We start from the raw sequence: 23,869 nt of genomic DNA, 5'->3' as shown, positions 1-23,869 counted from the left end.
ACTGTATCCTTGAATTATGGGCACCAGAACTGAAGGATGTTGGTAATTGGAGAGGGTTCAGAGAAGAGCCGTGAGAATGATTAAAGACTTAGAAAACATGCCTTGTAGTGATAGATGCAAGGAGCTCAATCTTTTTTCTTAACAAAGAGATAGTTAAGGGGTGACTTGTTTATAGGCTGTAAGTATCTGCATGGGGAATAAATATTTGATAATGGGCTCTTCAGCCTAGCAGAGAAAGGTATAATATGATCCAATGACTGTAAATTGAATCTAGACAAATTCAGACTGGAAATAAGGTGACAATTTTTAACAGTGAAAATAATTAATCAGTGGGCAAATTTACCAAGGATTATGTGGATTCTCCATCACTGGCAATTTTTAAATCAAGACTGGATTCTTTTCTAAAAGATCTGCTCTAGGAATTATTTTGGGAGAAGTTCTCTGGCCTGTGTTATTCAGGAGGTCAGACTAGATGATCACAATGGTCCCTGTTGGCCTTGGAACCTACAAAGCTATGAATCTATTCATTTGTTTTCCCATCTAAACAAAACCAGATCCTCAAATGAGGCAAACATCATGGTAAGAAGAAAAGGAGGACTTGTGGCACCTTAGAGACTAACCAATTTATTTGAGCATAAGCTTTCGTGAGCTACAGCTCACTTCATAGAATGCATCCGATGAAGTGACCTGTAGCTCACGAAAGCTTATGCTCAAATAAATTGGTTAGTCTCTAAGGTGCCACAAGTCCTCCTTTTCTTTTTGCGGATACAGACTAACACAGCTGCTACTCTGAAACCTATCATGGTAAGAGTTCTTCCTGCTGGAAGTGTTTATACTGTCATTTGTTTCTGAAAAATAGACTCGGCTTGATCCTCTGTGCCTTGTGCAGTCACGTCCACCAGCGCGAGTGAGTGGGAAGCAGGTGAGCAGTGCTACCAGTTTGGAATGGTAGTGTCTGACATCCACGTTGTGCCGTGTAAATGGCTGCCTGAGGTCCAGGACATCCCTCTCAGAAAATCTTTTCATTAAACAGAGAGAGAGGCTGACTCTGGCTGGCTCCAGCAGAGTAACTAGCAGCAAGAACTTTCTCTGCATGAGTCAGTCTCAGTTCAGAGCAGCCAGCACTGCAGGTACTTGCTTCTGATCATTCATGTGCAACTGGTGAATTGATTCCTCTGACCGGAGGCAGCGGAGTGATACCGGCATTGAATGCCGACTGGAGTCTACGGGTTAAGTTCTCCCACCTCACAGTGCAGTAGCCAGGCGGTGACTGTCTCTGGGAAGACGGGGTGTTTGGCCCCACTGAGTGAGAATGAGTCAGAGACAAGTTAACTCTTCCTGCATTAACCAGAGCGTGGTGGCTGCAGCGCAAATACTGTGTTGCTTGCACAGCATCAGAAATAAATCAGGCCTCTCAGGATTTCCAGCAGCACGGAGGCCAGGCATCGCTGCCAAGTCTGGTTAGCAGAGGAATATTTAAGAACACGGGTGATAAATCAAGTCTTACAAATGAAGCATTTGACTCAATCGTTTTATCTCATCCTCGCGTCTGCGATGCGCTTGACCTTGAAAATAATGCAGCACCAAAGGCATAGGGCCTGTTTGCTAGCGGCTAAGCCTCTCTTCCCAAGACCAGCCTGCATAGCTGAGCTGAGAAGCTGCATGGGGACAAACGGAGGAATGCTACCCTCGCCAAGACAGAGAACCAGAGTCAAACCCAACAGCTGCTGCTCCAGCCTAAATGCTGGAGGAGGCGTCACACCCTCTTCCTTGGGAGGGGATCCAGGTAGCTGCAGCTTCTCTGGTCTTGCTCCCACCCACTCCTTGCAGGGCACTGCATAGAGGGTGCACCCCCTCCTTTGCCACTCCATCCATGGGAACGGTCGATGGGGCCATCTGATCTCATGAAAGAGGGGCCAAGGTTCCCTCGCACCGTTTCTCCTATTTTGTGCCTCTGTGGAAAAATAGGGTATTTTCTCCCCATTATGGGACAGATCACTGGTCCTCAGTCCATTCCTTTGCCCTGCTCCAGCAAAGCAAGGGGGTAGGAAGCTTTGGTAGCAGGGCAGATAGGGATTCCCTTTGCACTGGTTGGGGGACCCCACCCTCTGTGCCACTTGCTTCTGGCTCCTCCTGGCACAGGGGTGTCTTGGTGGTGAGAGGGGGAATGGCAGAATAGGCATAGTTTGACTTCTATATTTGGGGGGGCAGGGCAGGGAGGATTTAATCAGGGCCATGGGGTGGCTAATGCACAGGAGACACCAGACGGGGGAGGGGCATCTTGGAATCCTCAGCTGGAAACCACCCAGGGGTTCGGGGTGGGGCTGGGGCTGCCCCACTCCTGTGTCTGGGTTTCCTGTTGACTCAGAGCCGGCCCCGCTCGGTCACATGGTGCTGCCAGGCCCCCTCCCTGCACGGCAGCTGGCAGAGCCGAGCCAGTCAAGTGACCACAGCGGCCAGGCGAGCTGCAAGCTGGCTGTGTGAGCTGCGCCCCGCAGAGCGAGGCAGGAGCAACAGCTGGGGGCTGCGGGGAGGGGCTGCTGCTTTCCAGGAGGAGACGGAGAGTCAGGGAGGGGTCTGCCTGAGGCGAGGGGTGGTGATGTGCTGTTTGAGGGGCAGACGAACCTTTAAATTGTGCCCCATCACTATCAATGTATACAGTTGTTTTGGGGGGGAGGGGAGGGGGGCAATGCCTTCCCAATCTCCACCCTTGAATGGCAGGAACACTTTGTGCTCTGCAGTCTCCACTTGGCACAACAGCCCCTGGGGCCACTGCAGCTGGAGGGACGTAAAGCAGCCCTGAGGCTGCTCCAAGTTACACAGTTGGCTAAACTGACCCCTAGCTAGCTCAGGGATCAGGGGAGCATAACGGTGGCTTAAGTCACCTTTGCCATCCCCCTTTGGGTCCTGAACTGCCTGCAGCGTGGCCAGATTCCAGGCTCTGACTCTTGGGTTTGAATGAAAAGAGGAGGAGAGAAGGCAAGGGGGAAGAAACCAATGATCAGTGGGGCTGCCAGACAGATGCAGAAAAGCATCAGTCCTAGAAGGGAAGCACCAGGAGGGATTGAACCCAGCCCTCTCCTACATAGCATCTCTAGGGCAACAAGCCTTCACCCTATTGTCCTCCCCTGCCAGGCTGCGTGGTACCGGAGACCAGGACTAGGAATCACAGGGAGGTCAACCTTCACCTAATTTCAAGGCGGTGACAAGCCCTTATATAGCAGTGCAGGGCATTACCCCACCCACAGCTCTATGGATGCTGCTTGGAAATGTTACAGAGATTCCTCAGGACAAGAAAAAGGCTGCTTTTGTTCAGATATGAGAGCAACATCTTCAGTGACTGGCCCCGGGCACCCTTTGGGCAGCACCTCTTGGAGATGATGTGTGTTTGCCCGGATGTGGTTAATAATTCTGAGAATGCAGTTTGCTCACCACCCACTGAGCGGCTGTAACTCATTGACCTTAGGAAGCATCAGAGAGATGCCTGGACTCAGCCACTCCCTTGGTAGGCCAGGCTTCTGAGGCCCCTTCAGCTCTGGCAGTGGCAGGGGGCTTTCTAGCCACTGCTGAATGGGGTCCGTCTGGCTCCATGGCTTGGATGCGCACCATGCAACATACTGAGTTCTAAAATACAGCCCCTCTCCATCTCCCAGTGACCCCAGGATCTGGTCAGAGCTGATAGCTGCTGCACCCTGACACTGAGCACTGCCTCAATCTCTCTCTGCCAAGGGAATGCTACTGTTTGTGCAAATCAGGTGCAGCCCACAGGCTCCTGGGAAGCTGCCAGCATGGCCTTTGCCACCGTAAAGCGTGAACACCCAGACTTGACAGGAATGTCAAGTGACGTGTGTGCCAGGACAGGAGGTAGAGGCATGTGACCAAGCAATCCACATCCTGCCAGAGAGCCGTTGGGGTGGCTGGCCAGGTGAAGAGCACTGAGAGGCGTTGTGGAGGGAGGGCAGGTCAGCAACCATGCAGCTGCCTGGCTCCAGAGGAAAGGGAGCCCTGAGCTGGAAGTGCTCTCTCTCTCTCCAGCCCAGAGGTCAGACTTACACCCCCATCCCTGCCCACCCGGCTGGATTCTTCTTCAGAAAGGAATTCACAACTCGCATTCCTGGGCAGGAAGCAGGGGTGTCAGCACTTGTTTTTGCTCAGGCCTTCTTGCATTCCTGAAAAGGAAATCTGCCTCGCCACTGTTGCCTGGTCATGCTAGGTGTGTGGGGGGGGCGGTGAGAGAGAGAGGGAGAAGGAGAGAAAGGCAGGAAGCAGAGAGAGAGGTGAGAAGCAGCTGGCTCCAGTGGTTTGGGACCCTGCTACCTGAGCGATTGCTCTCCTTAGCTGGTACTGTGGCATTGGCCATCTGCTGAGGGACTGGTGCTAAGAGCCCCCCTGGCTCAAACAGAAGGGGGCCAGCAGTTTTCAGTGCTGGGGCTCCCCTCACTTGTACACACGCTTGTCGACCTCCAGGGCACGCTGTCTTCCTATCAGGGCTGGGCCCAAGCAGCTGTCTGCTAGGGGGCCGAGGTCCCTTTTACCAGGATGAGGGGTGAGTTTGTCTTATTAACACTGTATCAGTTTGTAAAGTTGGGAGGGGGGATAGGTTGTGACTAGACACTGTTCACATGCTTAGAGTTTGTTGCTCTGCACACTGTAAGATCAGGTGAATAAGAGACTGTGAAAGAGACAGGGATAGGAAGGGCCTGGGACACGCCTGCTGGGATTCTGATACAATCAGAAACCTGCCGAGGGGGAATACAATCCAGACTAGATTCTTGCTGTGTGACAGAAATTAGGGTCAGCCAACCAGAGCAGGAGTATGGCTGAGTCCCAGATCCCACCCATACTCCATTCCCAGCCCAGATTAGACACTTGGAAAGGAGACTACTGAGACACAGGGACTCTTGCTGCTCAGATTGGGAAGGCAGAGGGGAATTTGCGGGAGCAGAAGTTTGATCCAGCGGTTAGCTCTGGCTGTGTCCTTTTGGCATGACAGGTAAAAGAGCCCTGACAGCCATGGGCAAGTGTCTGGTGAAGGGAGATGTTAGTGTGTGGTGTTCTTATACCAGTACAATTGTGTGCGTGTGTGTACAGGGGGAGGGTGTGTGTGAAATCTTCATCATTTAGGACTTTTAAAGGCAGACTGCACAAACCACTAGCAAATGGACCTGCACCAGGACAAACATGCATTGGCAGGGGTGAGGGGGTGCTGGATGATTTAATGGCTCTGTTGGCTGGCTGTTTTCTGTGATTCATGGAGTTTTCTTAGGGCATCATCACAGCCCTGCCCTGGAGGCACCTTGTTCCAGCGATGGAGCTGCAGTTTGCTATTTGTGCATTGGGGAAGACCCTCCTCCCCCAGGTCTGCTTGTGTACTTGTGAGGGGGGAGGAGATGGATGGGAAAAGGAAATTCAGTCTCCATTGTTCACTCAGACTAGACAACACTTTTATAGACACCAAGCTGCCCGCCACCTGGAGCAGTTCAGCTCAGCCCTGCCTGGAGGGGGCCATGGGGGAGGTGGGGAAAGGGAATTCAGCCTCCAGAACTAGCCTTGGTCTTTCTGCTGAGACTGCCTGTCAGGAAACTGGTTGTGTATTGAACGGTCACAGGGCCCCTGCTTGGATTTCTTTAATGAGTGGGTAATTCAAACTCTCAAATCAATTTCCAGGAAGCAGAGTTCAAGCTAGCAGCCAAACCAGCAGTGCCAATGCTTGCTCACTGCGGGCCCTAAGCAGGAATATTTTTGAGCCCCCACCCACATAATACAAAAGAAGGCAAATTCTTATAATAAAAAGGGAGTAGGAGGCCCCCTGGAGCTGCTCAGGGCCATAAGCAATTGTTTAGTCTGCTTATGCCCAGTGCCAGCTCCGCAGACCAGTTTAGGAGCCGGCGCACCCTTCAGGGGCTGATGTTAAATTCCCCTTCTGCACAATTCTGTCTCCAGACAAATAAATTAATCACAGATTCAGAATAGAATATTAGTTGCAACAATGTTTCCCCCGGGGGACTTCTAGCCGATAGGAAGACTGCAGGTGCTTCGTGTTCTAATTACCCCAAGTGCAACAGGCTCGAGATAATTAGCCTTGTCCTTGCTGGATTAACTCCTACTGAATTCTCAAGTTGACACCCTTGCTGTGCAGTTTGGTATCGTTTAGACCCCAGTTTAGCAAAGGATGATTCCATTCTCACCCTGGGAGCTGCAGACGGAGGTGGTGAGCTTTGCCTAAAGTGACAGATGTCTTGAGTGGCCTCTCTTTCACCCTCCATTTCTGATGCCCCAGGTGGGTGGGCACCTATTGATCCTTCTGGACAGTTCTGGTATTTAAGATGATTGATCTGCCATTTGGGCCTGGAGAGCTGACCCCTAGTGCCGCTCCATGTCTGTGACTCTCCACTGTCACAACACAAGTTCTGCCTCCCACTTCCCAGGCTCTGAGGATGCACCAGGACAGGCTGACAGCCCCACAGAGGAGGAGGAGGAGGTGTTGTGGGAGAAGATTGAGAGTGTGCGGCACCAGCTGACCCGGTCCTTGAACCCAGCAAAGCTGACGCCCTACCTGCGCCAGTGCCGTGTGATAGATGAGCAGGATGAGGAGGAGGTGCTGAACTCATGCAGGTTCCCATACAAGAGCAATCGCACAGGTAGGAGAAAGCAGTCTGTCACAGTGGGTGTGTGGAGTCCTTCTTTCCCCAGGACACCCCTGCCACGCAGTGAAAATACCACCCTCAGTGCTCCCCCATTCTTATTCCCTACAGTGACTATCCCACCCCACAGCCAGCGCTCCCACCCCGTTCCCTCCAGCGACTTCCCCCTGCACGGCCAGTGCTCCCACCCCATTCCCCACAGCGATTACCCCCACAGCCAGCACTCCCTCCCTGTTCTCTGCAGAGTCCCTTCCACAGCCAGAACTCCCACTTCGTTCCCTACAGTGACCCCTTCAGCCACCGCTCCCACACAGTGGTTTCCCCCCCTCCCCTCCCCAGCCAGGGCTCCTGCCCTGTTCCCTACAGCGACTCCCCTCCACAGCCAGTGCTCCCATCCCATTCCCTCTAGCGACACCCTCAGCCAGCGTTCCCGCCCCATTCCCTCCAGCCAGAACTCCTGCCCCTGCCCCATTTCCTCCAGCGACACCCCCCACATCCAGCGCTCCTGCCCCGTTCCCTACAGCGACCCCTGGCCAGCACTCCTGTCCCGTTCCCCACAGTGATTTCCCACCCCCACAGTCAGGGTTTCCACTCCGTTCTCCACAGCGACTCCCCCCCCCAACCAGCGCTCCCACCCTGTTCCCTCCAGTAACCCCCACAACCAGTGCTCCCGCCCCGTTCCCTACAGCAACTCCCCCTACAGTGACTCCCCACACAGCCACACTTCCCGCCTTGTTCCCCACAGTGAACCCCCCACACAGCCACCACTCCCACCCCATTCCCTACAGCAACCCCCACACAGCCAGCACTCTCGCCCTGTTCCCTACAGCAACTCCCTCCCACAGCCAGAACTTCCACCTCATTCCCTACAGTGACTCCCCTCCCCCAGCCAGCGCTCCCGCCCCGTTCCTTACAACGACCCCCCCAACCAGTGCTCCTGCACCGTTCCCCACAGGGATTCCCCCTCACAGCCAGCGCTCCCGCCATGTTCTTGACAGCAACTTCCCCCCCGCCCCCCCAGGCAGTACTCCCGCCCCATTTCCTCCAGAGACCTCCCCCGCCCCCCACAGGCAGTACACCCACCCCATTTCCTCCAGAGACCTCCCCCGCCCCCCACAGGCAGTACTCCCACCCCATTTCCTCCAGCGACCCCCACACAGCTAGTGCTCCCGCTCCATACTCTACAGTGACTCCCCCCCACAGCCAGCACTCCCGCCCCGTTCCCCACAGTGATTCCCCCCCCCACACAGCCAGAGCTCCTGCCTCGTTCTCCACAGCGACTCCCTCCCCCACAACCAGCACCCCGCCCCTTTCCCTACAGTGACTCCCTCCCACAGCCAGCGCTCCCGCCCCGTTCCCCACAGTGATTCCCCCCCACACACAGCCAGAGCTCCTGCCTTGTTCTCCACAGCGACTCCCTCCCCACAGCCAGCACCCCTGCCCCTTTCCCTCCAGTGACCCACCCACAGCCAGCGCTCCCATCCTGTTCCCTACAGCAACTCCCCCCCACAGCCAGCGCTCCCGCCACTTTCCCTCCAGTGACCCCCCACAGCCAGCGCTCCCGCCCCGTTCCCTCCAGTGACCCCCCACAGCCAGCGCTCCCGCCACTTTCCCTCCAGTGACCCCCCCCCACAGCCAGCACTCCTGTCCCATTACTCACAGTGATTCACCCCCCACAGCCAGAGCTCCTGCCCCATTTCCTCCAGTGAACCCCCAACAGCCAGTGCTCCCGCTCCGTTCCCCACAGTGATTCCCCCAAACACACAGCCAGAGCTCCTGCCTTGTTCTCCACAGCGACTCCCTCCCACAGCCAGCACCCCTGCCCCTTTCCCTCCAGTGACACCAAACACGGCCAGCGCTCCCGCCCTCTTCCCTCCAGTGACTGCTCCCACCCTGGTTCCTCCAACAACTGCCCCCACAGCCAGCGCTTCCACCTCCTTCCCTACTGCCTTGATCTTAAACACGGGGGAAACTGGTGAATTTGCTCCTTGGTACAGTGATGTCATTACACCCAGTTGCTCATGGGTTTAGCAGTGCCTGTGTTGCTCTGTCTCTTTTAGGACACCTGATGGACATCCTTCGATGTCGAGGAAAGCGAGGCTACGAAGCCTTCCTAGAATCTCTGGAGTTTTATTACCCAGAGCACTTTACCCGGCTGACAGGGAGGGAGCCAGTGCAGCGCTGCTCTATGATCCTGGGTAGGGACGCAGCCCCCTTCTCCCTCCCCAGCTGTGCAGTGGCTTTGAGAAACCTGCGTGTGAGGAACCCATACCCCCTGAACCCTGGCCTGGGGAGAGCCCTGCGTGTGTGAGGAACCCGGGCACCCTGAGCCCCGGGTTGGGGAGAGCCCTGCGTGTGTGAGGGATGATGGGTTCCCCATGGGGTGCCACCTGGAACTGGAGTACCACTGAGCCCCCCTGACCCACCAGCCTGGGCTCCCTTTTACATTGTACTGCTGTGAAAAGCTGCAAAGCTCTCTGTGTAGCCTGCACTTTCACCAGCATACATACAGATAGGGACACTACCAGCTGCAGTTACAAGCAGGTTCACTGTCCAGGCCCTGCAGGGGAAAGCTATTCCCAGCAACTCAGGCACACACCCCTTTTGGAGTATAAACCCCAAATTATTCCGTCTTGCACTGCACAGGGATCTGCACAGCGTAAGCTCATAAAATTCATCCCCTCCCTCACTGTGGAGAGGAATATGCCATATCCTTTTACCACTGAGTAGTGATTCCTACACTCTGGTTTAGATAGAGCAAAAACAAGTTTATTAACTACAAAAGATAGATTTTAAGTAATTATAAGTGATAGCAAACAGATCAAAGCAGATTACCTAGCAAATAAACAAAAGACGCAAACTAAACTTAATATACAAAATAGATTGGATATGAATAGCAGATTCTCACCCTAAGAGATGATATAATCAGCTTGCAGATTCTTAAGGGGCAAGCTGCACTTGCTTACAGCTTGGAATCCCCAGGTATTCCATTTACAGGCTAAAAATCCCTTTAGCCTGGGTCCAGCACTTCCCCCAGTTCAGTCTTTGTTCCCCAGGTGTTACCAGAAGACTAAGGGGAGATATGATAGAGGTATATAAAATCATGAGTGGTGTGGAGAAAGTGAATAAGGAAAAGTTATTTAATTGTTCCCATAATATAAGAACTAGGGGCCACCAAATGAAATTAATGGGCTGCAGGTTTAAAACAAATAAAGAAGTTCTTCACACAGTGCACAGTCAACCTGTGGAACTCCTTGCCTGAGGAAGCTGTGAAGGCTAGGACTGTAACAGGGTTTAAAAGAGAACTAGATAAATTCATGGAGGTTAAGTCCATTCATGGCTATTAGCCAGGATGGGTAAAGAATGGTGTCCCTAGCCTCTGTTTGTCAGAGGGTGGAGATGGATGGCAGAAGAGAGATCACCTGATCATTGCCTGTTAGGTTTGCTCCCTCTGGGGCACCTGGCATTGGCCGCTGTTGGCAGACAGGATACTGCGCTGGATGGACCTTTGGTCTGACCTGATATGGCCGTTCTTATGTTCTTGGATGGGGAGTGAAGAACCTCAGGTGGTGTCACTCCCCGCCTTATATAGCTTTTGCATATGGCGGGAACCCTTTGTTTCAAAGCTTAGTTCCCAGACTGGTCAGTGGAAAAACACTGACATCCCAAGATGTAGTCTAGAGACATGTGGTCGTCGGAGGCTCTCTGTAGAGTCCTCAGGAAGGCTTCCCAGGTGGGAGATAAGCTTCTCCTAAGGCCTATTGTTTTCCTAATGACCCATTCCCCACCCATGTCTAGAATGAAAACCTCTTGTCTAGTGGGCATTCCCCAGGTGTAACTATATTGGAAATGCAGAGACAGAGACAATATTCATAACTACAGATACAAAAGAGATACATGCATACAAACAGGATAATAATATTCAGCAACTCCTAACTTTTCCAATGACATCTCACAAGACTTATCTTGCATAAAACACATCATAATTATGTCATAATCATATCATAATAATATCACTGCAAAGAATGTGGGCTGCAGGGTCACAAGAGGAACCCCCGGGCACCCTGAGCACCAGGTTGGGGAGAGCCCTGCATGTGTGAGGAACCTGGGTACCCTGAATCTCGGGTCGGTGAGAGCCCTGTGTGTGTGAGGAACCCAGGCACCCTGAATCTCAGCCTGTGGAGAGCCCTGTGTGTACCAGGTTCCCTGGCACCCTGAACCCTGGTTTGGGGGTACAGAGTGACTGACAAGTCTGTGTCCCAGATCTAAGACAGGGTGGTAGCTGTCCCTGTCTCAGCACCCAGGAACTGATTGTTTTTCTCTCTTCCAGATGAGGAGGGCCCCGAAGGTCTGACCCAGTTCCTTATGTTGGAGGTGAAGAAGGTGAGGGCACAAAGGAAAGAGCTCTTGGTGAGAGAGCACCAGTTAAAGGTGAAGAACCAGGCCCTGGAGGAGGAGCAGACCCGGCTGGGGCAGCGGCTGCAGGAGCTGCTGAAGGTGCAGGAGCGATCCCAGAGGCTGCGGGAGGAGTGGGACTCCAACAGCATGGAGCTGCTGCGGCTGAAGGATGAGAACTACATGCTGGCCATGCGCTATGCACAGCTGTGTGAGGAGAAGAACCTGGCCGTGCTGCGGAGCCGGGACCTGCAGCTGGTGGTATGGCAGGGTGGGAGAGTGGGCGCCTGGCAGTTAGTGGGTGAGAGGAGTGCTTGTTACTGAGCATGGGTTAGGCTGCCGATTAGGGACTGGGGTGTGATGGGAGTTCCCCTTGAGGGGGTGTGGAAGGGAGAGTGTGTACGTTCTGTCTTGGTACTGCAGGCAGGATGAGTGTTGGGGGGGAGGGGAGGAATAAATGAGTGTATGTATGCTAGCGGTGGTATTTTTAATGTCTCTTTGTGAGCATTAGTGTTTCATTGAAAATGGGTGTGTTCCGTTACCTACTGGTACGTGATGGTGTGTTTTAGTGTGCATGTGTATCGTACCTTGCTCTGTCAGCATGTGTGTACGTGTACTCTCCGCTGTGTATGCGTGTTGTGGTGTACTGTGTGTTGCTGTGTGTGCACTGTGTGTTCTCTGGGTGTTGCTCTGTGTGGGCTGTTGTTATATTTATTCTCTCCACTTACGTAATGTCCATATCCATTCCTCTATAGGAGGGAGTGCTGTGTGTGTGCACTAGGCTCTGTGTGCGAGGTGCTCTGGACTGCCTGGCATTGGGTGTGTTACTGAGGTGCGGGGCAGAGAGCCCACCCCACACCTCCTCTCCCCTCAGATGACGCCAGGGAGAAGGAATTCATGACACATGCCCTGGATACCATCCTTTCACCTCCAGCAATTACACACCCACTTCTGCTGGCTGAGATAGGACGGCTGCACCTTGAGTTCACTTATTTACAAGCCTGTCCTTGCTAACACCTGTTCCTTGGGTCGTTCCAGTGCCAGGCTCCCACGCAGCCCTGCCGATGCCCCTCCCTGCAGTGCTGCCTGCCTCCCTGCTGTTCTAGGGCTGGGCCCTCATACGCAGCCCTGCCCATGGCCCTCAAGTCCCTGCTCACACTCTGCTCTTTCGGCCCTGGGATCCCCACACAGCTCTTGCCCATGTCCCTCACTCTTGACCAGCATCCCTCCACTATAGCAATCCTAGGCCTCTTCTGAGCACAGGCAGCTGGATTGTTTATGGGTCTGGTAATATGGACAAATACCCATCAGAGAGTAGGGTGAGACCCATGGTCACAGTCTAGCCCAGTCCCCCTCTCTGGATGGACACCAGGATGTGATGAGTGGACCCAGCCACTGGATTCCATGTGCTGCTAACCTCCCTGGGTCTGGGTAGTGACTGGTCACAGTTCCTAGCTCTGGGTCTCTCAGGGTATGTCTACACTGCAATAAAACAACCATGGCTGACTGGGCTGCAAAGCTATAAAATTGCAGTAGATATTCAGGCTTAGGCTGAAGCCTGGGCTCTGAGATCCTCCTCACCTTGTGGGTTCTCGGAGCCCAGGTTCCAGCCCGAGCCCAAATGCGAACACTGCAATTTTATAGCTCCACAGCCCCACCCCAGCAAGCCTGAGTCAGCTGACTTGGGCCAGGCAGGGGTCTTCTACTGTAGTGTAGACGTACCCTCTGGCATGCTTCTAGGTGCAGACCCCATGTCTGGCAGCTTTCCTGGGCAGTAGGATCCTGCAGGTCAGCTGCCTAGCCATCAGAACCAGTGCTCCACCCTCCGAACTCCCCCCTCCCCCCTTGCTTAGATACATTCACCCAGAGCCCACCTGACTGTGAAAACTCTGGTTTCTTGATTAACCCCTTCAGAGATAACAAAAGAAAGGCAGGAAAACAAGGAACACAGGCTTAGCATGGGAACTTCTTAGCCACAGAGACTTCACTCTTAACAAAGCATGCTCAAGAGTCACAGATTTTTGGAAAATAACAATTCGGAACACAGACCCGCAACTGTGATCTCACCCTGTCTGTGAGTCTTGGGTTTGGTCAGCATGGTCAGCGGCGGGAGGGATAGCTCAGTGGTTTGAGCATTGGCCTGCTTAAACCCAGGGTTGTGAGTTCAATCCTTGACGGGGCCATTTAGGGATCAGGGAAAAAATTGGGGCATGGTCCTGCTTTGAGCAGGGGGTTGGACTAGATGACCTCCTGAGGTCCCTTCCAACCCTGATATTCTATGATCCTTCAACTAGTCAGCCCTTCCTGCCTCCTTAACCTGGTCTTCTGATGATGGATGGGGCCTTGCTCAGAGAACCCCCTTTCTGAAATATAGCCTCTATTCTCTTTGGTCATGTGGCCAGCAGAACAAACTGCAGCTCTCCCAGCCAAGTCCTCTAGCTGGGAAATTCCAGCTCCTCCTCACCACTCACACTGCTGTGCAGAGAGGTCATTGCTCCAGGGGCTGGCCAGTCACTGAGAAACAATGAAAGCTGATAGGGCTAGATTGCTCTGTTTTAGCTTCACAGAGTCATTCCACTAGGTGCCAAGCCCCTACTACCAAATGGATGCTCTAATGAACACTGGAGGTTGCAATATAACATGAGGGTTACAGTACAAAATGGCAGTCACTTAAAATGGGGCTCACAGTTTGGTACAGACCTAGCCTACTCTGTCTCGCCAACCAAACCCCTTTCACTTGAGAGCTAAGCTGGAAGAGACCTCCTCCTCATCCCGTAGCTGTACAAGGCTTTCCCCATCGTGTTGTCTCAGTCCTTGCTCTCATTACTCCCAAGCCCTCCCTGTGTGCCAGCCTCCCCGCTTTGCTCCATGGCACCTAAGGCAGAGGCGGTGGGCGTGAGGCTGTCTGTGTTCTTCCTGCCCCAGGTGGACCAGCTGAAATGTAAAGTTAGCAGCCTGGAGGAGGAGTGCAGGCTGCTGAAGAAACACAAGTCCACTGGGCCCCAGCGAGAGGCAGAGGAACGGGGTCAGCCTGACACGGTGTTTGAGCTGCAGGCCGAGAACCAGAGGCTGACGGCATCACTTCAGGAGCTGCAGAGCATGCTGCAGGTACAAGCCTGAGCAAAGGGAGAGAAGCAGTGGCAGATTAGCCACTGGGCCAATGGGGCCCCTGGAAAAATGGATGCCCACAAACCCCACCACACACTACCTTGCTTCCCCGCACCCTGACCCCAGTTCTCGGCAGGAGAGCCAGGGGAGGGGAAATGGACCAGGATTTGGGGGGACTGCAGGCAGAAGGGGTGGGGAGGGGCCCCCACTTGCACTGGCCCAGGGCCCCACAACCCCCCTAATCCACCACTGAGAGAAGGCTGGGTGACCCTGACTCCTCCCTGGCTGGACTGTCAGTGGGACTGAGAGCTCTGTCCTTCATGATTACAGTCCTGTGGGGAGGGGGCTGAGAGCCCTGTCCCACATGGACACGGTCTCACCCTAACAGGGAAGGGCTCTGGAGTGAGAGAGGGGCTGAGGCCCACCCCCTATGTTGTAGGCAGGGATGGAAGAAACTGGAGGTGGTGCTGAGCCTCTGGCGGGTCATGTTGCTAAGGAGGAGGTGATGGGTGTTGCATGTGGAGAGGGGCTGAGGGAGTGGCGTGGAAGTGGAAGAAGATGGTGAGGGATGAATAGGGTTACTGGGTAGACACTGCATGGAAAGCGTGTGGAGTGAGATGCAGCTTGATCCCCCTTGCAACCTACACTCTGCCAGCTCTGATCCATGTCTCCACATCTCCTTTCCCTCCTCTGCTGCTTCACCATCACCACCCCGTATGCCTGAGCAGCCTCTCTCCTCTGAGGTACAATACAGCTCCCCTCCCCTCCTTCAAATCCTTCCTCAGAGTCACTCAGCTCCCTTTCCAAGGCTGATCTAGTGGGCGTGGATGCTCCCTGTGGCGTCCTCTGACCAGCTGGCCCCACCATGCAGCAGTATGGAGGTGGGCATTAGGTTCTGCCCGTCACCAGCTTTGTCGTTCGTTCTGATGTTCAGCCCATTGAAGTTGCCTCCCTGCGTCCCGCTCGGGGACTGAGCAGTGCTGAAGGCAGTCAGCCTCGATTCTGCTCTTCTCCACTTGGGAGTGTTTTCAATACAGCTGTTTCCATGGTGGGGAAAACAGATACAAAGCTCAGATTTCTTTAGAGTCTAACAATAAGCCGGGGCTATAGCCAGAGATGCCAGACTAGAAAGGGGACCTGGCACCAAGCATGACAGAATAACAGCCCCCAGGACAATGGGATAGAAGGACCAACACCCCAGGGCATACTGAAATAGCAAACTAAACCTGTGCTGAATTCTGAACAGCAACAAGGTCCCTGTCTAAAATCGAACCCTCAGATTCTCTCGGGTCCTGTCTCTGGTTTGGTACTTGGAGGATCCTTAGCAGTCCAGGTTTGCAGATTCACACCTAAGATGGGGTAACAGGACCTTTATGCTCAGTCAGGGGAACCTGAACAGGGAGGGCCAGGGGGCCATGGCCCCCCATTTTTTACCAGCCGTAAGGGAGAGCGATGGTGGGGGAGGAGAGGAGAGGAGTGAGTGGTGGGCGGGATGGTTGAGGGAAGAGGCAGTGTGGGACCAGGGCCTTGGGGGAATGGGCAGTGTGAAGGCAGGGCCTCAGGGAAGGGACGGTGTGGGGATGGGGCCTCAGGGGGAAGGGGAAAGGCCAGGGCCACAGTTCAGGTGCCGGTGGGGGCCCCCACACTTTTAGGGACCTTCTGCTGCTCTTGCACTAAGTACTCAGGGGTCAGGCTTGTTGTTAAGGCACTGGACTGGGACTCAGGAGATCTGGGTTCATTTCCTGGCTTTGCCACAGATTTTGTGTGTGACTGTGGGCAAGTCACCTGATCGCTCCGTGCCTCAGTTTCCTGCAATAATCCTTCCCTGGTCTGTTTAGGGCACGAAGTCTTCAGGGTGGTGCTTAGCACAAGCGGGCCCTGATCTCAGCTGGGTGCTGCCGTAATAAAGGTGACCATAACAACATGCAATTTTCAGTCCCCTTAGCAGATGAGCCTGAGGCTGCCCCTAGCTGGAAGCATCCCTTGGTGTCTGTGGTTAGGCTACTCAACTATTTTGTCTCCTAGGCAGCGAGCGAGGCCCAGGCGCCAGGCTCCCAGCGGATCCTCCTGGACATTTTGGAGCACGACTGGAAGGAAGCTCAGGATGAACGGCAAGAGCTGTGCCAGAAGCTCCACTCCCTGCAGAGCGAGCTGCAGTGGGCTGAGGAACTAAGGGATAAGGTATTTCCCCCTCCCTCAGTACAGCTGAAGAGCAGGGCCCTCTGGAGTGGGGATGTTTGCCCCTGGTAAACGTGACGCTCTGATTCCTGTCCCCAGTACCTGCAGGAAGTGGAGGACCTGCAGCTGAAGCACCGGACTCTGCAGAAAGATTGTGATCTGTACAAACACCGGATGAACACGGTGCTATCTCAGCTGGAGGAGATCGAGAAGGAGAGGGATCAGGTGAATTGTCCTCCCATACAGAGTCCCCTTCCCCAGTAGGAGAGGAGCCGAATCTCCACTCCTGATCCCCCAGAGTCCTCTCCAGCCTCTACCGGGAGGGGGCTAACTCTGCGTGCCTGAGGCCTATAGTCACCTCTTCCCCTCTCACCCTTAGTGTTCTCCCCATTGCTGGCAATTTTTCAATCAGGATTGGCTGCTTTTCTAAAAGATCTGCTCCCGGAATTATTCCAGGGAAGGTTCTGTGACCTGTGTTATGAAGGAGGGCAGACTAGAGCATCACAATGATCCTTTCTGGCCTTGGGATCTGACTCTCTCCCTGCAGGCTATCCAGAGCCGAGATAGGGTGCAGCTGCAGTACTCCCAGAGCCTGGTTGAGAAGGACCAGTACCGCAAACGGGTTCGGGCCCTGGAGGAGGAGAGAGATGAGCTTCGGAGCAAATTGAGCCAGGTGGAGGGTGTGGAGAGCACTCTGGAGGCACAGCTGCAGCAATGCCAAGGCAACCGGGATGTGGGCATCAAGGTGAGTGACAAGGAGCGGGTGGGGATGTAGAAGGAAAGGACTCTGAGGGAGGGGTGGCTGGGGAGGAGACCCTGAGTGGAAAGGGAATGGAATGGGAAGAGAAGAAGGGTGGAGTTGAGGGGTCTCCAAAGGGCCTGGGCATAGAGGGGACCAATGACCTTCTCATTGGGTCCCTTCCTTCTCTCTCAGGTGTGCACCTCCTCCTACTCTCTCTGCTCCAACTTAAGCAGCACCTGGAGCCTGAGCGATAACCCCTCCCCCCTAGGGAATGGTGTCATGGACACGCTGGGTGTCCCCGCCATCACCTTTCCAGGGGACCTCACACAGCACAGCATGGTAAGAGCAAGGGGCCTTAGCCCTAAACCCTGCAGCCCGTCTGCAGAGTGGGTCCATATCAGCATGACCCTGTTTCACAAGGCACAGAGGGGCGCGGGCTTGCCTGAGGTCACCCAAGGGGTCAGTATCAAAGCTTGGAGCAGAGCCCAGGAGCTCCCAGTGTAGTGTCCAGAGGGTGCTCATTCCTGGGGAGCAGACTAGCTCCTCACACCCACCAGTGCCCCTAAGTGCTCACTACTCTCTTCCTCACTCTGAGGCACAGCGATCAGTAGCCCTTGAACCTGGTTCCCTAGTTAGTATCAGTGTGGATGTGATTTTCAGTCACACACAAAAAGCTATGCGGGCAATCCAGGCTCCATTGAACTCAGTGGTAAAACTCCCATTGACTTTAATGGGGCCAGGATTTCACCCCAATCCTTAGAAACTCCCAATCCTTGGCAATGTCCTGCAGTGGCAAGTTCCATAGTTAATTACACAGAGTCCTTGCTCTGCTTGTGCCCGTTGCCTTTACAGCTCACCCCTTCTGTGTTACAGAGGAGGATGAATATGAGGACCTGACGGGTATTTCTTGCGCATTCCCCCTCCATCAGACCTACCCATGGCCTTGGCTGGTATCACGCCACTTGTCAGGCAGATTGCAAAGGGATGGGGACTCAGTGAGGTGCAGCATCTTGTCTCATGTCTGCTGAGACCCTTCCCCCGTCTCCTGGGGTGGCAAGGCCTGGCAGAGCCCCCAGGAACAGGGCAGGGGCGGAGAACCAATGGGCACTGAACAGGACTGTGGCGCCAGCAGCTCTGGCTGGGAACCGAAGGTGATTCACACAAAGAGGAGCAGGATGGGGGTGCCGCTGGAACTGGGCTGAGGGCGGCTCTGGATGGTGGGTGCGGTGCAAGATGGTGTCTCCCTTGCTCTGTTCAGGAGGTGGCTCCAGAGAGCGAGAAGGACATTAACCGCCTTTCCACCTTCCCCTTCCCGCCCTGTGCCGGCTCCATCCTCCGACGGCAACGGGAAGATAGATCCATGCCCTTCAAAAGGTAACACATGGAGTCCTGGTCCTTCCGTACCTCACTGAAATCCCTTACAGGTCGCTTCGGTTCCAGCCTCCCCAGCAGGTGCTGCCACAGGCAGGGGCCCCGGTTGAGGGAACAGAGCAGCTACTTCAGTCCCAGCTTCTGGCAGCCAGGGATGCTGTACAGCCAGGCGCAGAAGTGATGGCTGAGGGGAGCGCCGAGGTACTGCAGTCCTGGGGACTCCAGCACATGCTTCACAGACTGGGAAAACATGCCCTTGGCTGCCGAAAATTTGAGAATCATTGCAGGGTGCAGGAGTGCTGGCTGTGAGGGAGGGAAGGATGCAGGAGCGCAGCTGCTGGGGAGAGGAGCACCAACATTCAAGGGTGCAAGAGCACTGTTGGCTCATGGAGAGAGTGTCTCTGAGAGGAAGGGTGTTGGCAGCGTTGGCTGCACGTGGGGGGAGTGGAGGGGCTGGCTGTGCATGGGGGGTGGGGGTGGGGAAGAGCGGAGGGTCGTGCAGCACTGGCTGTGTGGGGCGGGGGCAGAGCGGAGGGGCGCGCCACGCTGGCTGTGAGGGGCAGGGGGGGAGCTGAGGGGTGCACCATGCTGGCCGCATGGGGAGAGGGGGGAGGGGCAAGCCATGCTGGCTATTTGGGGCTGGGGGAGAGTGGAGGGGCAGGCCATGCTGGCTGTGTGGGGTGGGGGTGGGGGTAGGGGGTGGAGGGGTGGGCCATGCTGGCTGCGCGGGGGTAGGGGGCGGAGGGGTGAGCCATGCTGGCTGCGCGGGGGTAGGGGGCGGAGGGGTGAGCCATGCTGGCTATTTGGGGTGGGGGGAGAGCGGAGGGGCAGGCCGTGCTGGCTGTGTGGGGTGGGGGTAGGGGGTGGAGGGGTGGGCCATGCTGGCTGCGCGGGGGTAGGGGGCGGAGGGGCGAGCCATGCTGGCTATTTTGGGTGGGGGGAGAGCGGAGGGGCGGGCCGTGCTGACTGTGTGGGGTGGGTAGGGCAGAGGGGTGGGCTCTGCTGGCTGTGTGGGGCGGAGGGTCCTGCAGCACTGGCTGTGTGGGGCGGGAGGAGAGCGGAGGGGTGCGCCGCACTGGCTGTATGGGGCGGGGGGAGAGTGGAGGGGCGCGGCGCGCTGACTGTGTGGGTGGGGGGAAAGCAGAGGGGTGGGCCATGCTGGCTGCGCGGTGATTGGGGGCAGAGGGGCGAGCCATGCTGGTTACAGGGAGAGGGGGCTGTGCTGGCTGTAGGGTGGGAAGGTACCACTAAGGAAGCCCAAGCTGCTGGGAGAAATGGGACTGGAGCCCTGACCGCAGCGTGGGAAGGGTGAGGGAGTGCTGGCAGTGGGCAGGAGCTGCTGGGGAAAAGGTGCAGAGCGCAGGCTGCAGGGGAGCTGCTGTGGGGAGCCATGCAGGCACAGCAGGTGTATATCATGACACTGGTATTAGAAACACTGTTGCCTGGTGATTCCCCTTTGTGTTTCTCTGTCCCTTCCAGCCTGTCCTGTGGGTCTTTTGGCAGCATGGAGGACATCACAGGTATCTGCAGTCATGACTTTTCCAGAAGGACTTTCCTGGGAACTACGTGAGGGGAGAGACAAGGGAGAGAGGGGACAGGGAGCTGGCTCCAGTGCCTTCCACCAATGAAGCGAGCTGCAAGGCTGTGTGCCCACTGGGGGGCACCATTGCCCCACGCTTCCGCCATCAGCCACAGTAGCAGTTTCTGGAGGGCCCGCCTGTCTCCTGCGGAGCTTTTAGGATATTCTGGTCTGGTATATGTAATTTATAGAGGGTTTTATTGACGGAGAATTCGATTCAGAGTCAGAGGGGTAGGAATGGGAAGAGATAAATGCTTCAGCTTCCGGTTGTAATCGGTCCTTGGTGATGGGCTGTAACTCTCAAGAGCATGTCCCACTGTATATCTCGGGGCTGGCTGGATTTGTGGCACGGCCTAGTGTTGCAGCTCCGTAGCTGGGTGGTTACAGGCTACCTGGGTTCTGCTGTCAACCCCTGGCCTGTTGCTGGAAGCGGGTCGGGGAGGGGAGGAGTTGCTTGTTCTCAGAGTCCTGGCCTAGGAGCCCAGTGCAGGTTCTAGCCCTCCTTCCTTCCACAATTTACCTGTCTCACTCCAAACACCCTGCAGGTAGGACAGACCCTGAGCTGGGCCCCTGCAGGATTCTGTATCTATGCAGTCATCAGTGGTGACTTGCTCTCTACTCTCTCTCTCTTTTCTAGGGAGTGTCACCACTACTGTTTCATCGGCCGGTCTCTCCTCCTTTTCCAGCCGTGCATGCACCAGGGTGAAGTCGGAGATCTGCTTGTCCACCGTCTCTGACCAGAAGGAGCTCATCAGGTGGTGCTTTCCTTTCATTGACTCATCCTGGGATTAGGCTTGGTGCTGGGGAAGGTGAAGGATTTCATCTCCTGAACACTGAGGCAATGGGGGATCCCACTCCCTGTCTTGGGGTGGTCTCCCTGTTCTGTCATTTATGGGCTTTCCCAGATGGGACCATGACCCTATCTGGAAGGCCGCTTTCTGATAGGATGAGAGGAGGGACACAGTTCCTTGCAAAGACAACAGGCTTGAATTTCCCATTGTTTTCTCCCTCACCAGATCCCTGGTGGTGCAGCTGTCTAGCATGGATCACCTGAGCAACCCAGTGCCCCAGCACAGGGGGCTTGGAGGGGACATCTCCATCCTGGGGGGGAACAGAACAGGGATTTATGTCCAGTGGGTGAAGCCAGGTTCAGAGGCTGAGAGTATCGGACTGCGCGAGGGCTGCCGGCTCCTAGAGGTGAGTCTGGAGATTGTCATGCTCTATGGAACCACAGTCCATCTTAGACAGGAGACATTTATTAAACAAGTCAGCTACAATTACAACACAAACAACTGGGTCTCTGCACTGCTTGAGTCCCCGCTTTGTCTTCCTTGTTCACCAGGAGCCACTCCCTTCCTATGTGGCACACAGAAATGAATGGTTGAATAATATAATGATGGTGAGCGTATCGATACAGGTCTGTTTAGATTGGGGTGGGCAAACTTTTTGGCCCAAGGGCCACATTGCAGTTGCAGAACTGTATGGAGGGCCGGGTAGGGAAGGCTGTGCCTCCCCAAACTGCCTGGCCCCTGCCCCCTATCTGCCCCCTCACACTTCCCGCTCCCCTCAACCCATGTGGAGAAGAACTGCTCCGGTGGAAGTGCCTTGGGGTATTTATGTTGGCAAAATATAATTACCTGACTTGCAGTTTGGCCAGGCCACTTGAATGAACAGCCCTGCTCTTGGAAAAACCACTTTTTACAAGCTTTGACCTGCATCTCCAGCAACATGGCTCCATGCTGGGATACTGACTAGGAGGAAAGAACATCTCCTCTTGAGTGTTCAGTACCTGAGTGGTCTCCCATCTGGGTATTAACCGCACCTGATGCTGCTTAGTTGGAGAACAGGCTGGATGGTGCTGGTGGCCTGTGATACACAGGAGGTCAGAAAGGATGCTCTGGTGGTCCCTTCTGGCCTTAAACTCTATGGATGTATGAACATCAGAGACCAAAGTGCCATGGGCTGCATGGGGTTATAAGGTTTGACGGTCAGAGGGGAGCCACAGTATGAAGAGCATTGGGGAATGGTGTGAGCCATCTAGGCCAGCAGCAGAGGCTTCAGAGGAAGGTGCAAGAAATTCTGTGGTAGGCAGCTGTAGGGTAGCCTGCTGTCACATATGGTTTCCCCCCTGGCTAGAGGCTGGGCTAAGCCCTGCATTATGAGGAGTTCAGTCCCTTCCAAAGCTCTCATTTGTCCTTTAACTGTATTGGGGCGCTGGGTGGAGGGAGCTGGGAAGTGGAGAAGGAAGGCCTATCATCTAATGGCACAAGTTGGTCTGTGTGTCCTGTTGTAGTCACCACCTCTCCCTCCTATCCTTCTTTCTTTGGCAGCTGAGGGGGACTTTGCCAAATGGGCAGGTGCTGTCCCTGGAGAACTGTACACGGGAAGTAGCTTACCTAAGCCTGCTGCACTGGGATGACCCAGCTGGTCTCATCTTCTTGCCTGACATGCAAGGTAAGTTCTGGTGGCTGCTTCTTGTCTTGGGAGTAATGATGGTTGTCACTGGGGTAAAAGCTCCCCTTCCCTTCCAGGGTGAGATGGGGAATTCAACCTCCTTGTCCATTCAGCCCAGAGCAACCCGAGTCCTTGGCTCTGTCCCTCCCTAACATAAGACCCCCACACCCTGCCTGAGAGGAGAATCGCCATGTTCGTTCAGTTCCAGGCTTTGTCTTCACACCAAGGCCCATGTGGCTGTGAATACCAGTTCATGTAGCACAGCTGTATGTGAGACCCAGAAGTTCCAGTGATGACTGCCCACCTTGCTCCTACCTGTGTCCCTTGGAGAAGGGCACTGGCTGTGGTGAATCTCATTCTGTCTCTCTTGTGCCAGGGTACCAGCCTCTCAAGGAGGCCTTAGAAGAAGGGAAGAAAGTGACTGGAGACTCCTTTTATGTGCGCACCAATCTGATCCTCCTGGAGCAGTCAGACCCCTATGCCCTGTGCGTCAAGTGTCGGGAGATCCTGCACGTCACTGACACCATGCACAAGGGGCGGCTGGAGTGGTACTGTGCTCGTGTCGACCCCCTGACGCTGCAGGACCTGGACAAGGGAACAGTGCCCAATTACAGCAGGTAATGCGGGCATAGGGGGCTGTAGTCCTTGTTGGGGAGAGCCCTCTCATTGGGATCTTGACAGTGGGGAAGGAGAGTTTGTCTTCCCCCTTTTTGCCTTTGGGTTCCCAGCAGCTCTGTAGGAGTACAGGCTGTCTAGCTTCTCAAGATCATATGACAGGGCCCCTCACCATGGCATCTAGGCACACCCAAGAGAAGGGGTGATAGAGTATATCCCTTCCCATTGATGTTCTAACAGAGCTCTGTGGGTTCAGTGGGTTCAGATTCTGTAGCTACCTGATGGTAATCTCTCTCCTCCCAGGGCTCACCAGCTTTTGAAGGTACAGGAGAAAGGCCAAGTCTCAGGCCGGCAGAGGGGCTGCAGGAGAAATGTAAGCTGGAGGAGAAAACGGTGGAAAGTGTGTGTGTATTGCAGTGCCTGTGATCTGCACTCACTCAGTGTGGCGCTCTGTGTCCTGTCCACCGCTAGATGGAGACATATGGGGTGGCTGAGCCTGCTGTAGGCTTGGCTGTTGGCTCTAGCAGTAGTGGCTGATGCTTTGAGCTCCAGAGGGGCTAGGGTCAATCCCAGCATGGCGTTACATGCTCATTTGACCAAGCGTGCCCTGTGCTGGGATTCTCGCCTCCACCGAAACATGCTGTGGGGTAAATGAAGGGGAGAGGAGAACACCTTGCTGGAGATTGTCCGACCTCACTACGTGCTGTGGGAAAGGGAGGAGAAGTCAGGGCCATGCCGTCTACTCTCCCATGGCCGGAGCATGGAAGTACCAGTGTTAGCTCC

General features: G+C 54.9%; 1 protein-coding gene across 1 annotated transcript in view; it reads left to right on the top strand.

Moving 5' to 3' along the window:
- The first annotated feature begins 4,270 nt into the window (after window positions 1–4,270).
- CARD10 (caspase recruitment domain family member 10) overlaps window positions 4,271–23,869 on the top strand; it is a 46,426-nt gene continuing 26,827 nt past the window's right edge. Inside the window, exons 1-16 of the mRNA XM_084622305.1 lie at window positions 4,271–4,546; window positions 6,429–6,641; window positions 8,705–8,842; window positions 10,975–11,300; window positions 13,965–14,147; window positions 16,173–16,328; window positions 16,425–16,550; window positions 16,873–17,070; window positions 17,260–17,406; window positions 18,326–18,441; window positions 19,918–19,958; window positions 20,655–20,772; window positions 21,034–21,214; window positions 22,348–22,471; window positions 22,848–23,088; window positions 23,390–23,459. Of these exons, the coding sequence (XP_084478431.1) occupies window positions 4,540–4,546; window positions 6,429–6,641; window positions 8,705–8,842; window positions 10,975–11,300; window positions 13,965–14,147; window positions 16,173–16,328; window positions 16,425–16,550; window positions 16,873–17,070; window positions 17,260–17,406; window positions 18,326–18,441; window positions 19,918–19,958; window positions 20,655–20,772; window positions 21,034–21,214; window positions 22,348–22,471; window positions 22,848–23,088; window positions 23,390–23,459 (2,385 nt within the window). The 5' untranslated portion in view covers window positions 4,271–4,539. The remainder of the gene's footprint in view (window positions 4,547–6,428; window positions 6,642–8,704; window positions 8,843–10,974; window positions 11,301–13,964; window positions 14,148–16,172; window positions 16,329–16,424; window positions 16,551–16,872; window positions 17,071–17,259; window positions 17,407–18,325; window positions 18,442–19,917; window positions 19,959–20,654; window positions 20,773–21,033; window positions 21,215–22,347; window positions 22,472–22,847; window positions 23,089–23,389; window positions 23,460–23,869) is intronic.

The sequence above is a fragment of the Lepidochelys olivacea genome (assembly GCF_965140295.1).
Source record: "Lepidochelys olivacea isolate rLepOli2 genome assembly, chromosome: 1".
NCBI classification, from domain to species: Eukaryota; Metazoa; Chordata; order Testudines; family Cheloniidae; genus Lepidochelys; species Lepidochelys olivacea.
Note: the sequence above shows the minus strand (reverse complement) of the source record. Positions and strands in the feature narration are given on the sequence as shown.